At 50.5% G+C, this 12,329-nt stretch overlaps 5 protein-coding genes across 5 annotated transcripts; 2 read left to right on the forward strand and 3 right to left on the reverse strand.

The window, feature by feature from the left end:
* Positions 1 to 65: 65 nt before the first annotated feature.
* Positions 66 to 1,504, forward strand: K444DRAFT_621155 (Phosphotyrosyl phosphatase activator). Its single transcript, XM_024881839.1, has one exon. The coding sequence runs from the start codon at positions 109 to 111 to the stop codon at positions 1,402 to 1,404; it is 1,296 nt and encodes a 431-aa protein (XP_024728929.1). The 5' UTR covers positions 66 to 108; the 3' UTR covers positions 1,405 to 1,504.
* Positions 1,505 to 1,643: 139 nt separating this feature from the next.
* On the reverse strand, positions 1,644 to 3,375 carry K444DRAFT_647946 (cytochrome P450; the record flags this gene model as incomplete). The annotated part of the gene is made up of 2 exons (XM_024885407.1): positions 1,644 to 3,033; positions 3,089 to 3,375. The coding sequence occupies 2 exons, from the start codon at positions 3,373 to 3,375 to the stop codon at positions 1,644 to 1,646; spliced, it is 1,677 nt and encodes a 558-aa protein (XP_024728930.1).
* Positions 3,376 to 5,110: 1,735 nt separating this feature from the next.
* On the forward strand, positions 5,111 to 6,472 carry K444DRAFT_647947 (6-phosphogluconate dehydrogenase C-terminal domain-like protein; the record flags this gene model as incomplete). Its single annotated transcript, XM_024885408.1, has 2 exons — positions 5,111 to 5,223; positions 5,629 to 6,472. 2 exons carry the CDS (start codon positions 5,111 to 5,113, stop codon positions 6,470 to 6,472), a joined length of 957 nt encoding a protein of 318 aa, XP_024728931.1.
* Positions 6,473 to 6,859: 387 nt separating this feature from the next.
* K444DRAFT_545552 (uncharacterized protein) lies at positions 6,860 to 7,150 on the reverse strand (the record flags this gene model as incomplete). The annotated part of the gene is made up of 1 exon (XM_024876142.1): positions 6,860 to 7,150. A coding segment is annotated over one exon (291 nt), but the record flags the coding sequence as incomplete, so codon positions are not given.
* A 3,424-nt stretch (positions 7,151 to 10,574) lies between these two features.
* K444DRAFT_657059 (RNA-binding domain-containing protein) lies at positions 10,575 to 12,127 on the reverse strand (the record flags this gene model as incomplete). Its single annotated transcript, XM_024886124.1, has 4 exons — positions 10,575 to 11,422; positions 11,469 to 11,616; positions 11,669 to 11,735; positions 12,054 to 12,127. 4 exons carry the CDS (start codon positions 12,125 to 12,127, stop codon positions 10,980 to 10,982), a joined length of 732 nt encoding a protein of 243 aa, XP_024728933.1. The 3' UTR covers positions 10,575 to 10,979.
* Between the last annotated feature and the right edge of the window lie 202 nt (positions 12,128 to 12,329).

Consider the following 12,329-nt stretch of genomic DNA (forward strand, 5'->3'; position numbering starts at 1 on the left):
TGATGACGCTAAAAGCGGAACATCCTTGCCCCACGTTGTTTCCCTGTCAGCTTGAGCAATGAGGCGTCATTCTGCCCACAACCTCGTACCACAACAACAGAATCAATAATGCCATCAAGTACAGACAATACCTTGAAAGAACGACCAGCTGTCGCTATCTCGGATCTGCGAGACCGGCTGCCAAAGCTGACACCTCGGCGTCGACCACCTCCTGCTGCGAATCCTCTGCCAGTACCCGAGACTCCGAATCTCCCACCGCCTCCGGAGCTCTCGACATTTAGTTTCAAGAAGCCCACGAGACGTATCCTCTCACCAAAAGACCATGACCTGTTTCTAAGCTCTCCCACATACAATCTCCTGCTGGCTTTTGTTTTTGGCCTTACAGAGTCGGTCGTCGACACCCCAGTCTCAGCAGTCAAGGACAGCGATCTCAGCCCCGCAGTCAAAAACATTCTTGATATTCTCGACAAAGTTGAAGATGTGGTCAAGAGAAGTCCACCAGAGGAGCAGGGTGATTCCCGCTTTGGCAACAGAGGATTCCGCGACTTCATCGACCTAGCAGGGAAGGAGCATATAGGGTGGCACGAACAGCTAGGCATCAGACCCAAGGAAGCTATCACCGAGAGCTCAACATACTTCCTCCAATCCTTCGGCAATCGCACAAGAATAGACTACGGTTCCGGGCATGAGTTAAATTTCATGATATGGTTGTTCTGCCTCTACCAGCTGCGAATAATCACCCCATCCGACTTTCGCCCCGTCGTTCTTAGGGTCTTCACCCGATACCTCACTCTCATGAGGAAAATCCAATCCACATACTATTTAGAACCAGCAGGCTCACATGGTGTGTGGGGACTAGATGACTACCAGTTTCTCCCCTTCCTTTTCGGCTCCTCGCAGCTCCTCCATCACCCTTTTATCCGCCCCCTCTCCATACACCAAAGCCTCATACTCGAAGAATACGGAAACGATTACTTATATCTGGGCCAAGTCAACTTCGTCAACAGTGTCAAGAACGTTGAAGGCTTAAGATGGCATAGTCCTATGCTAGACGACATATCGTCAGCAAAGTCGTGGTCTAAAGTCGAAGCTGGAATGAGACGTATGTTTGTTGCAGAAGTTCTGAAGAAGCTACCAGTTATGCAACACTTTTTGTTTGGATCTTTGATACCGGCGGTGGATGAGATGAGCAAGGAGGAAGAATTTGGAGTTCCGAGTGAGGAAGAGGATCCTGAGGGAGGAGAAGTGGTAGTTATGGTTGATGGAATGAAACATGTGCATCAAATGAATAGCTGGGGCGATTGCTGTGGTATCAAAGTGCCCAGTAGTGTTGCAGCTGCTCTGGAAATGAAAAAAAGAATGGGCGGTGGCGGAGAAGGCCTGAGACGAATACCTTTTGACTAGATTTAGTAATCGTATCTCTCCTGCTCTACCCTGGAGAGATGAGCATCATGACTTACAATTCCCTCAAATGGCTACTTATGTAATGACTCTGCCAAGCCACTTCCCATTCTCAATAGCCTCACCAGAAACCTCACGTCACACTGCAGCAGAAGGATTCCAACACATACAATTTATTTTCGTGTTTTCAAACATTAGAAGTCATAATAATGCAATCCAATCCCGGTATCCCATTGTGTTTGTTACCAACCATCCAAAACTTTCGCCTTAACATACATACCCTTCGCAGGTCTAGCAGTCACACCACCCTTAATCACCACATTTTTCTCATCCAACTCCCTCTCATCATTCAATGCAAACTCAAACCTGCCAATCCACGCCGCTAATAAACACGCGAACTCCGCCGTTGCAAAACGCTGCCCGATACAACTCCGAGGGCCATGCAAGAAAGTCAAAAGTGAGTAAGCGCTGTTAGCCCCGCCGTTGGGGTTGTTGAGCCATCGGTCAGGGTTAAATTTTCGGGCATCAGGACCCCAGAGTTCTTCGGATTTGTTGACGGCCCAAGGGATGAATATGACGCGGGTTCCTTTCGGGATGTTGTGCCCTAGAATCTGGGTGTCCACTCCTGCGTTGCGGAGAGTGAGAGGAACAGGTGGGTAGTAGCGGAGGACTTCACTGCAGACAGCCTGTAGATATGGCATGTTGTCGATTTGCTGGCTTGTGACGCTCTCGGATTCGTTGAGACTGGGGAGATTCCCCCGGATTTCCGCACGGAGGCGACTTTGGACGTCTTGGTTGAGGCAGAGCATGTAGACAGCCCATGTCATCGCAGTAGCTGTGGTTTCGTGACCTGCTGCCAGGAAAGTCATGAGTTGATCGATGAGATTCTCTTCGCTGAAGCCACCACTTTCTAATGCGACGCTCAGAATGTCAACGTCTGTTAGTTCACGCTTCTCAAGCTTGTCTTTCTTGGCACGGATGAGTTGCCTGCAAGTGGACCTGATGACTGCTGCTGCTGCCTCTATCTCCCCGTTTCTCTTGATGGGCAATCTGCTCACGAACCACATTGGCAAGAACAGGTTCAGAAGTCCGAGTATCGCAGCTTGACGGGAAGGCTTGAAAACGGTTCGGTAGGTCTTGTTGAGGACCGTATTTGGGTCACGAATAGCCCCAAAATCCTGGCCCAAGCCGGCCACACCAATGATATCGAGGGTAGCCCTGCTTGCCCACTCTCCCACTTCCAGGACTGCATCATCGTTTTCCACATCCGGACGCTTCTGGAAGTCTGGCAAGTCCTCATTCCGGATGCCACCGTCTTTGACCTGCTCCGTCATCGCCTCTACAGCCTCTCGAGACTTCTCCCAGAATAGTGGGTATAGATCCTTCACATGTCTGAACGAAAATGCCGGCATTAGATTCTTTCTTTGTGTCTTGTGCTCCTCTCCTTCCGCTAACAATATGCCAATACCAAGAAGTCTTCCAAGGCCAGATCGAAAATGGTTGGGCTTGATAAAATCGTAATTTCGAGTTACAAGCACCTCACCCAGCGCTTTAGGAGAGGTGATCATAATGCGCTCTGAATTGAAGAGGGCCTTATACCGGATAATTCCTTCATTTGGGATATTGTTCACCCTGAAACCCAACGTCAGCAGTGTAGTGGCTTGCGCACTTGCCACCAAGATCTTACCATTCAATCATGGGCGCGCCAGATGGCAGCGCTGATATTTGAGCAAAGTGGCCATTCCACCAACTGCCGCCTGTTGGCTCGGGGAGGTATCTCAATGGCGAGAACCACTTTGGGTAGAGAATAATCCTCCAAAAACACCATCCAAGGAAGCTCAAGACCCAAAGCTGAATGAATGTGCCCAAGTATGACGGCCGTGAAAAGAGTAATCGCCCCGGGAAGTGCCCGACAAGAATGTAGGAAGAAAAAGCAGAGACAGCCGTCACGGCTTTCAAGGGGAAGCCTGACATTGCGATTCAGTGATAGATTGTGGATCTAGAGTATGGTGATGACTATTCAAGGCGGGGCTGGAGTTAGGGTTGAAATTGGGCCAACGAGGGAATAAATGGTAATAAATGGCAGAGATGAATGATTTTGACAGCAGTCAGCAGCGTAATGAGCGTGTATTACTGTGCGGCTGCCGTCAAACACAACTTCGCGCAATGTCTGCCTCCGGCGCAACTTGATGTGTCGAATCACACCCAATGACATCTGTTTTGCGGCAGGTTTCAGAAGAGCGAGTAACGCGGGGTGCTACTCGGGCGGGCCACGAAAGACGATGAGTGAGCGACACTAGAAAAGAATCAGATGGGAGGAACAGCATATATACAGGAACCTGTAGGCAATCGCACGAGCATCTTTAGTAGTGTTGCTCGAGGCGAACGGACGGCATTGACAGGGTAGGGATTTGATGCGAGGCTGCTCCTGATTCGCGGGGAGAAAGCTAGCCCCCAGCAGAAGAACTTCCGTGCGATTGGCAGGCTGTGTTTTTTTGCGAGATGCCTCGGGCAAGACAGCACAAGACAGCACAGGACAGGACAACGGTACGAAAGTGGTGTGAAGGCGGCCGCAGTCCAATAACGCCCGTGTGCTCTGGAATCTCTGGATGAACTACCGTAAGGTTACGTACATCGAGGTGGCTCCAATATGGGTCACGCCCTGGAAGAAGACGACCTCATTCGTTGGAGCGAATTTCAAATATTGATTCCGGCTCCGGGAAGGGAGCAGAGTTCCACCGATATTCCGACCATGCTGCTAGACGCATCATCGCATCGCAACCGAGACGGGCGTATACAGCCTTGTCGCTTCGAGAAGAGGCGGTCAGTGAATTCGTCCGCCGCCGCGTGTGGCTGCAGCAGGACAAATAGGCTGCCAGATCGTTGGGAGCAAGAGACAGCAAAAGCTTCGGCGGGCCGAGGTACAGTTGAACAACCAGTGCAGTAGTAAATATATGTTCAAGAGTCTTTTTCAACGGACACGTTGTCGAGGATGTTTTATTTGATATTCGCTTGAAAAGGGGGCATCCATCAAATTTGGCCCCCATGTCCATTGTGTTGCCGAATCTCGTCAAGATTGGTGGGACGAACTCACGATACATGCGGAATCTTGCAGACTATTTGGAACCCATGCGTTACTTTCAATAATTGGCATCTAGTTTCGCACCAGGGACTACTTTTGTACCACTGACTTCAGTTTTCAAAGCCGTGGCAACCATCTGGACGGCCTGCTTGCATCTGAGCGAGACTGGTGCTTGGGCATGCACTTCCAAAAACCACTACGTTTCTATGCGATTGGAGAGATCTGAAAGGAAGGGAAGCAAAACCACCAGATATATACCGGTAGTGTTATCAGCAGCGGGCCTCGAGTGTTTCGAACTTCTTCCCTTAACGGCCGCGAACTGCTCGGCTGATGAAAGTTGGCTGAAGACCATCGTCGATACTTTCATGCAATGGGAGCTTTGGTCCCCGGGGGAGAGCGAAGAATGCGCATAGGCATTGTATTAATTGCTTCTACCAAAACGACTACCAGTCTGTCCACAGACTGTTTTCTCTGCCAACGGCTGCATACTTTCGTGTCACGTGTCTGCTCACCAATCAAGTCCGATGTAGGCCGTTATGACTCTCACTTTCCTCTTTCGGGCACCATCTTTCTTTCTCAATAATTGTCAGAGCTCGGTGCCAAATTTTAGGAGTTGATCTGAATACGATGGCGCCTCTAGCAACTGTGGGTATCTTATCCATTGGCGACATGGGGATGGGAATTGCCAAGCTCCTAATTGCAAGGAATTACAGAGTTGTCACGAATCTTGAAGGTAGAAGGTACTTGATTTCTATTGCATTAGATTGTGGTCGTTGTTCATGTTTGATATCCAAAGCTCCTTTCGTCCCATTGCTGCTTCAATGCTTCTACAATGCTTCAAGATGATGACATTCTGTTGCATGCATTCTCCAAGCACATAGGTCATCTGTGACAATCATCAGGAGGAAGTCTGACAGGTTCGCAATGATCACAACGTGCTGAAATTTCGTGGAGAAGTCCAACCCAAAACAATGTGCATTTCGGGAATTGTTTTGTACAGTAGTTTCGATTTCGTCTTAACACTCCTTGCCAGTGACCTTGCTCCACAAGTCTTCTTCACCCCACTCCTGATCCATAACCATCGCAATGCAATTCAGCGTCTTATCTCATGTCATACTAGCTTCAATAATACTGACCCTTTCCAGCCAAGACACACACACTCGCGTGCAGAAGGCTTCCATCGAAGCACTCCTAACAGATACCTCTCTCGTCTCAGCCTCCGACTACATTCTCTCTATCGTGCCACCGCGCGATGCTCTAGCAACTGCAAAACGTATCACAACCGCCTTCAAGACTCTCCCAACCCCTAAACCTAAACCTCTCTACTATATCGATCTCAACGCCATCTCTCCCGGCACCGCCCGCTCAATCGCAGCCCTCTTCACCACCCAAACACCCACAATCAACTTTCTCGACGGCGGCATAATCGGCAGCCCCCCCTCCCTCAAAGAAACCACGTGGTCCCTCCCCTCCATCCCCATCTCAGGGTCACATTCCCTAGCCTCCGCCATCTCAGGCACCCACCTGCAAGAATCCTTAAACATCAAGCACATCGGCCCCGAAGTCGGGTCTGCCAGCGGCCTAAAATGCTGCTTTGCAAGCACAGCAAAAGGCTTCACAGCGCTATGCATCCAATCCTTCACGACCGCGCAATCGCTCGGCGTCCTGCCCAACCTGCTTGAGGAGATGGAAGCTAGGCTTCCGAACCAGCTAAAGTCTGCGCAGCGGGGACTTACGGCTATGCCGCCGAAGGCATACAGATGGGTTAAAGAGATGGAGGAGATTGCTATGTGTCATAGTGATGAAGGAGGTTTTGAGGGCGAAGGGAAAGGGATTTTCGATGCTGTGGCGGAGGTGTATAGGAGTGTCGCTGATGAGACGGTGTTGGGAGAGGAGAAGACGGAGAGGAGGAAAAGGGGACTTACGGTGGAAGATGTAGTGGGGTGTGTGGGCGAGGGGTTGATGAAGAAGAGGAAGAAGGTTGAATAGGGAGGCTGGTCATGTGAGAGATTGAGCCGAGCGACCGAAGAAGCAATAAGGTAGAGGGACGAGGAGAATGCTTTCAGATTGTTCAATGCATAGTGCTTATGTTGTGCAACGCTGCGTGAAAAGAGCGGCCATTCCAAGACATCATTCTTTTCTTGTCCCATCCTTTTGCTCGTCCATCTAAGTATAAAATGTCGAATATATCCGGGCTCAAAATATAATTCAGCCGCGAGTCAAGAGCATCAGAACCTGAGATGAGGGAACACATCATATGCGTATAAATAACTATATACAAGAAAGCATCTAATTTTATACAGGGTATCCCGAATCCGATGCACCTATCTTTAACTCCGCCCAATGCAATGCTCCGTCCTTTGCTCAAGGATATCTTTAATGCAACCAAACCGCTAATGCCACAAAGGAAATTTGCAATGCGACGAAAATAACACCCCCCCTCCGTTTCTCCCCCGCATTCTTCTTCGGGGCAGCCGTTGCAGTAACCGTCATCATTCCCCCTCCGATAGTAACGGTCCCCACAACAGTGATCGCCGTTCCGCTCGGCTCCAAACTCAGAACGTCGATTCCGACTGTAATCTTCCCGCCTGGCGTAAGCGTTTCCCCAGCAATAACCACATTCGTAACAGGCCCCTGACTCGGAATGACACCCGTAGCAAAAGTCGTCGGAGCTGGACTCGGTAACGTGATGATCTCGCCACCAACAGTGATCGCACTTCCCGGGTACAGAGTCTGAGAACTGATTACGAAGCCACCGCTGGAGTCGGCAGTGATGGTTGAGCCGTCGATTACGACAATGGAGGTGAGTGTGGGCGTGGGTTCAGGGATATAGCCGTTGACGATGATGGCGCCGCCTGAGGCGACGGAGATGCGCTGGCCGTCGGAAAGGGTTACTGCTGAGCCTGGGGTGAGAGTCTGTGAGCCGATTATGACATCGGAGTTGGAGTTTACGGAAATTGTTTGGGATCCGACTAAGATGGGTGAAGCGGGAGCTGTCGTTGCTGGGACCGCGTTCGACGAGGGGCTTGAATCGAGAGTTGTGGAGGCAGTCCCTGGATTCCCAGTGGCAATCCCAGTCTCAGTTCCAACCCCTTGGCCAGTGCCGGTGCCAGTTCTTGTTCCAGTCCCAGTCACGCCTCCTAGGCCAGCCTCTGGGGATGTGGGTGCTGGTGAAGATTGACTTTGTTGTTGAGCTGGTGTTGATACAGAATTAGATTGCTGATTTGGTGGATTTCCACTACCAGGGCCGGATGCGGGAGTGGGCGTGGGAGTGGGCGGCAGCAAGCCGGACTCAGCTGGCTCGGTCGTTGGAAAAATGTTTGTTGAAGTGGTAGGCCAGGGTTGGCCAATCTGGGTTGGCCAATCATGTGGGGAAGAAGTAGATGAACCCCCATTCTCAGGTAGGTTGGGACCATTCGATGGTCCATCGGGACCCTTCACAGAAGTTGGAGGAGGTGAGTTATTGGATGAAGAGGGCGTCTGGGTTGGCAAACCTTGCAGCGAAGAGCTAGTTGATTCTCCATTGAAAGGCGGATCGGGGCCATTGGGACCCCATGGAGACTCGATCGAAGTCGTGGCAACCGCGGTACTTGATGACAGGGTTATCTGGATAGTAGTCCCTGTGTTGACCGGTGGTGATGATCCAGTAAAGAATACCCCCTTCGGTCCTCCTCCTGGTCCATTGTTTCCCCCAAAATCAAGCGTGGTAACCACTGTCATAGTTTGGGAACATGAGTCCTTGATTGGAACAAAGGGCTGACCTTCAGTTGAGGTGACTTTTGCTGTACAGGGAGCAATCCCAATTGGAGAATTTGGTTGGGTGCTGATAGAAATAGTTCTGTCTAAGCTCGTGCTACCTTCCTGTGGTGATATTGGTGCTGCTGGAGAGGTTGAGGTGCTGACAGTGCGGCTCGAGATGGTGGGTTGAGAATCGGGGCTCAAAATGGTTGGTTTGCTTGGACTTGAAGATGATGAAGGGCTTGGAACTGGGGTTGTCGAAGTTGTTGATGGAACGGGTACAACTATATGCGCTGATATTGAGGGAGATGTGGTAGCTGGCGGAAGTGAGGACGTGGTTGTGTGTTCAGGTGTTGATAATGATTGTGAGGTGGGAAAAACGGGAACCGGTGTCAAGGAACTATTTTGTGCAATCGCAGGCCAGTTCGAGTTCCTTTGAGCTAGTATTATTGCTGCACCCAATTGTAAGCATTTGTCGATCAAACTTCAGATCGCGGGAAGGTTTACCTCGACGGTCAGAAAGCTTGCCCGCGGCAGCGCCATGAATGAGAGCCAAAGCTCCCACAGTGAGCCTTATCAAATGCATGATAAGCGCGAACAGTGGAAGCTTGAGAATTGGCAAGTCTCAACCCATTCAATGAATCGCGCATGGAAGTTACTGACAGAAAACAACAGGATGGAAGGAACGAAAGGATGGAAATCATATATCCGAAGGAAGAGTGAGATTTTGGGGGCTGAGCTGCAAAATGTGCCTTTCACCAACGATCTTCACCAGGATGAGAGGAACTCATTTTAAACCCAGGCGCGGATCCGAGCTACACGACTTTGCAATATAGGAAACCGGCCGCTTAGAGGCCTGACCGTACCCGTATCTGCCTCTGCGGCACACGATCAAGGAAGAAGTTGGATCGCATTGGGACAAACGCATGCGGTGCAGGCAGTGCTATTTTCAAGTTTCGGTTCATGGAAGGCTCACGGAGGTCCGAAACGCAGTATAAAATTGAGATTTGATGATGAGAGCGTCAGACCCCGAAATAGCATGAGGACCAGCGAAGGATTCGCGTCATTGGGCAACCTGAAGTGCGGGGAGGGGGCACTGCTCTTCAACCACCCAATGGGCATGGATGTTGGTTGATCCTTGAGAACAATTTGGCGTGGCGCAGGCTTTTTGACCTAGCCAAAATGGCTTAGCGAGCTCAGCATTCAGGGGTAAATTCGTTGGTTGGTTCGCTTAGACGCCCCAGCCGCCCTAGCTCGACGCCGTGCTCCCCTTCCCGTTCCCCCCACCATCTCCCCTGAGCCTCACTCTTGGCCCACGACCATATCAACGTCGAAGACCGGTGGTCAGTCCCGTCTGCACAGGGCTCTTATACCAACCCTGCCGCTGCTGATAGCATGTTTATCCAGTCCCCAAATATATCGTGCTTCCAACGGACCCAAACTTAACCAGGAGAAGTATTCTCGGCGGCAAGTGCAGGCAGGGACCAACCTCGCCGATGACCCGATTTTCCACTTGTTCTCCTTTTGTACTTGATTTTGCCAGTTCCATTATTGGTGGTCGTTTCAAATTATTTTGCATATTTCGTCATATGGAAGTCGTGAGAACTGTATTCATCCGCGGAAATATCAATAGTTTTTCAAGATGTTGCTCATTCCCGAATTCAGTCCTTCCACTTTCTTGCAACATGATGGTCTAGTGAGCTTTCCTAGCGATTGCATTGTTGGTTCTGTTTGGTCTCCTTGAGAGATCTTCTGCGGCCACAATGTCCTCTTTGAAGGCGCCGGAAGCAGCCCCTGCGCCTCCTTTTGTTCCCCCGAGCCAACTTTGTACGTTTAAAATCGAAGACAGATCACCTTCACGCAGCCGCAATCCTCGGTCTCGTGATTTCTAGGGGTTAGTAATGATGGCCGCTAGTCTTCATTCTTCTCTGAGTTGGCCCCCCCAAAAAAGTGAGAGTTTTGGTGTCAATGGCAATCAACCAGCGCTGGTGGTCGCACAATCTCCCCACTGGTACGAAAGCGAGCTTGGTGTAACAGTGACTCACAAATGACCTAGAACGGAAACCATGCCTTTCGTTTCGGGTCTGTCTGCTTAATTCGCAGTGGAGCCACGTGAGGTTCTTGAAATGCATGCTGGAGAGATAATGGGGAATGAGGTTTGTAGACCTGTGGCTCGGAGACCGCAGCGATCGGTTTGAGGTGGTGATAAGTGAAAGAGCTCTCATCATTTGGAGGGAGACTTATGGAGGAAGAACCTCTCGGGTATTGATGGATGACTACATCTGAAAAACCCAGATGGCCAGAGTATGCACCGAGAACATCGAATGAACAAGGGCTTCAAGATGATAGCGTTGAAGTGTTGAAGAACAGTAGTGAAGAGAGACGACGGCTGAGGTTGAGTAAACGATTCCAAGCTGGTACAGTACATTGTGAACTCAACAATGCAGAATGCTTCAAAGATGCATTGTCAAAGTCGTTGATCTCCCCTTTCCTATTCTAAGGAGTGTTACTCCAGAAATAGAAACAATGATTTCAGGGGAGCTTTTTGGTATTAGGAACAAAGGACGGGCTTCTCTTGGCACCGCACTTATACAATGAGCGTGCCAAGCAACAGCTATAGAAGCGAGTTGAATTTTCGTGCATGGTTAATACAAGAAGTCTCTTAGCCGTGAAGTGTCTTGAAAAAGGAGCCAGCCAGAACTCATCTACAAGACCAATTGAGTGCTCAAATGCAAATACCCTCTCTACCCACGTTGACTTATTCCACCATCTCGATATCAGCCTCAGCGGTCACCCCGGCACCATCAGCGCCATTCTCCTTCGCTCCCCAGTAATCTTCCATCTCTGCATCAAGCTCTTCTTGTGTCTTCTTAGGTCTTCCGTCCCGAGCGAGACGCTCTCCACCTCCACGTCCACCACCTCGTCTCTCTCCTCGCTCTCTCCTAGCACCTGGGCGCCTCCCTTCCCTTTGGCGCGGACGAGGGCTGCGGGAACGACTGCCTCGGCCTGGGACATAACGATCGACGTTGCTTGGTGGCGGTCCACTGACGTCTGAATGGCGGATTGGTGAGTCTGAGCGGGGTTGACCTGCTGGGAGTGTGATTCGGTCAAACAAGGAGCCTTTGGAAGCTGGCGCAGGTCCTGGATTTCGGCGTCCAGCAGAAGGACCAGAGGGGATAGAGATCAAGCGAATTGGTTGTCCTGAGTAAATTAGCCTAGTCTTAGCCATATCTGAGACTGCCCATACCCTTTGCATTTGCACCATCGAACTCGCGAATGGCTTTCGATGCATCCTCAGGGAACTCGTAGGTAACGTAGGCGATGCCCTCAGAGCGGCCCGCACGATCGTATGTGAGTGAAAGCTTCACAACTGGTCCGATTCGATTGAAGAGGTCCTGTGTTAAGCCTTAGCTACACTCTTACTTCGAAACTAAAATTGTGCCTTACATCCAAATCATCCTCCGTCAGGTCATAGTGAAGATTCTCGACGCGAAGTTTAGCGCTGGCGGAGTTGCTGGTAACAGGTCAGCGCTGAATTGTGAGAGTGTAGGACTGGTAGACTGACTAGATAGGCTCGGGAGAAGAGCGTCTGTCATTGCGGGGAGGTCTTCGTCCGGCTGGGAATTCGTGAGCCAAGGCCCTAAAAAGGAGGGGCGGTTGTTCGTACTGTTATCGTCAAACTTATCGTGAACCCATTCCCTGGAAATGAATCAGTAGATGTTTAACTCGTAAGGAGGGTGGGGCCTACGAGTCTATGTTTCTATTGTCTTCTCGATTCGACTGTACGAAAACGATGAAAGGCCTGGTTAGCTCATGTATTCAATTTACGTACTTCTCTGGACCGCCTCGAAAGGCATCGAGAGCGGCTTGTTGTGCTGCGACGAGGTCCAAGGAGGATTCGAGCATTCATCAGGATTGAGGAGGAGGAGGAGGAGGAGGAGGAGGTGTATGCACCTGCAGGAAAACATTAGCCCGAAGTCGATATCCGTCTGCAGCCTTCAAAGCTTACCTTTCTTACGCCGTCACGAGGATATTCATTACGATCATTTCTGCGGCCACCACGACGTCCGCGAGATCTGCCACCTCTCTGTGCAGGATGTTAGCAAAG

The sequence above is a fragment of the Hyaloscypha bicolor genome, assembly GCF_002865645.1.
Source record: "Hyaloscypha bicolor E unplaced genomic scaffold K444scaffold_182, whole genome shotgun sequence".
Lineage (NCBI taxonomy): Eukaryota > Fungi > Ascomycota > Leotiomycetes > Helotiales > Hyaloscyphaceae > Hyaloscypha > Hyaloscypha bicolor.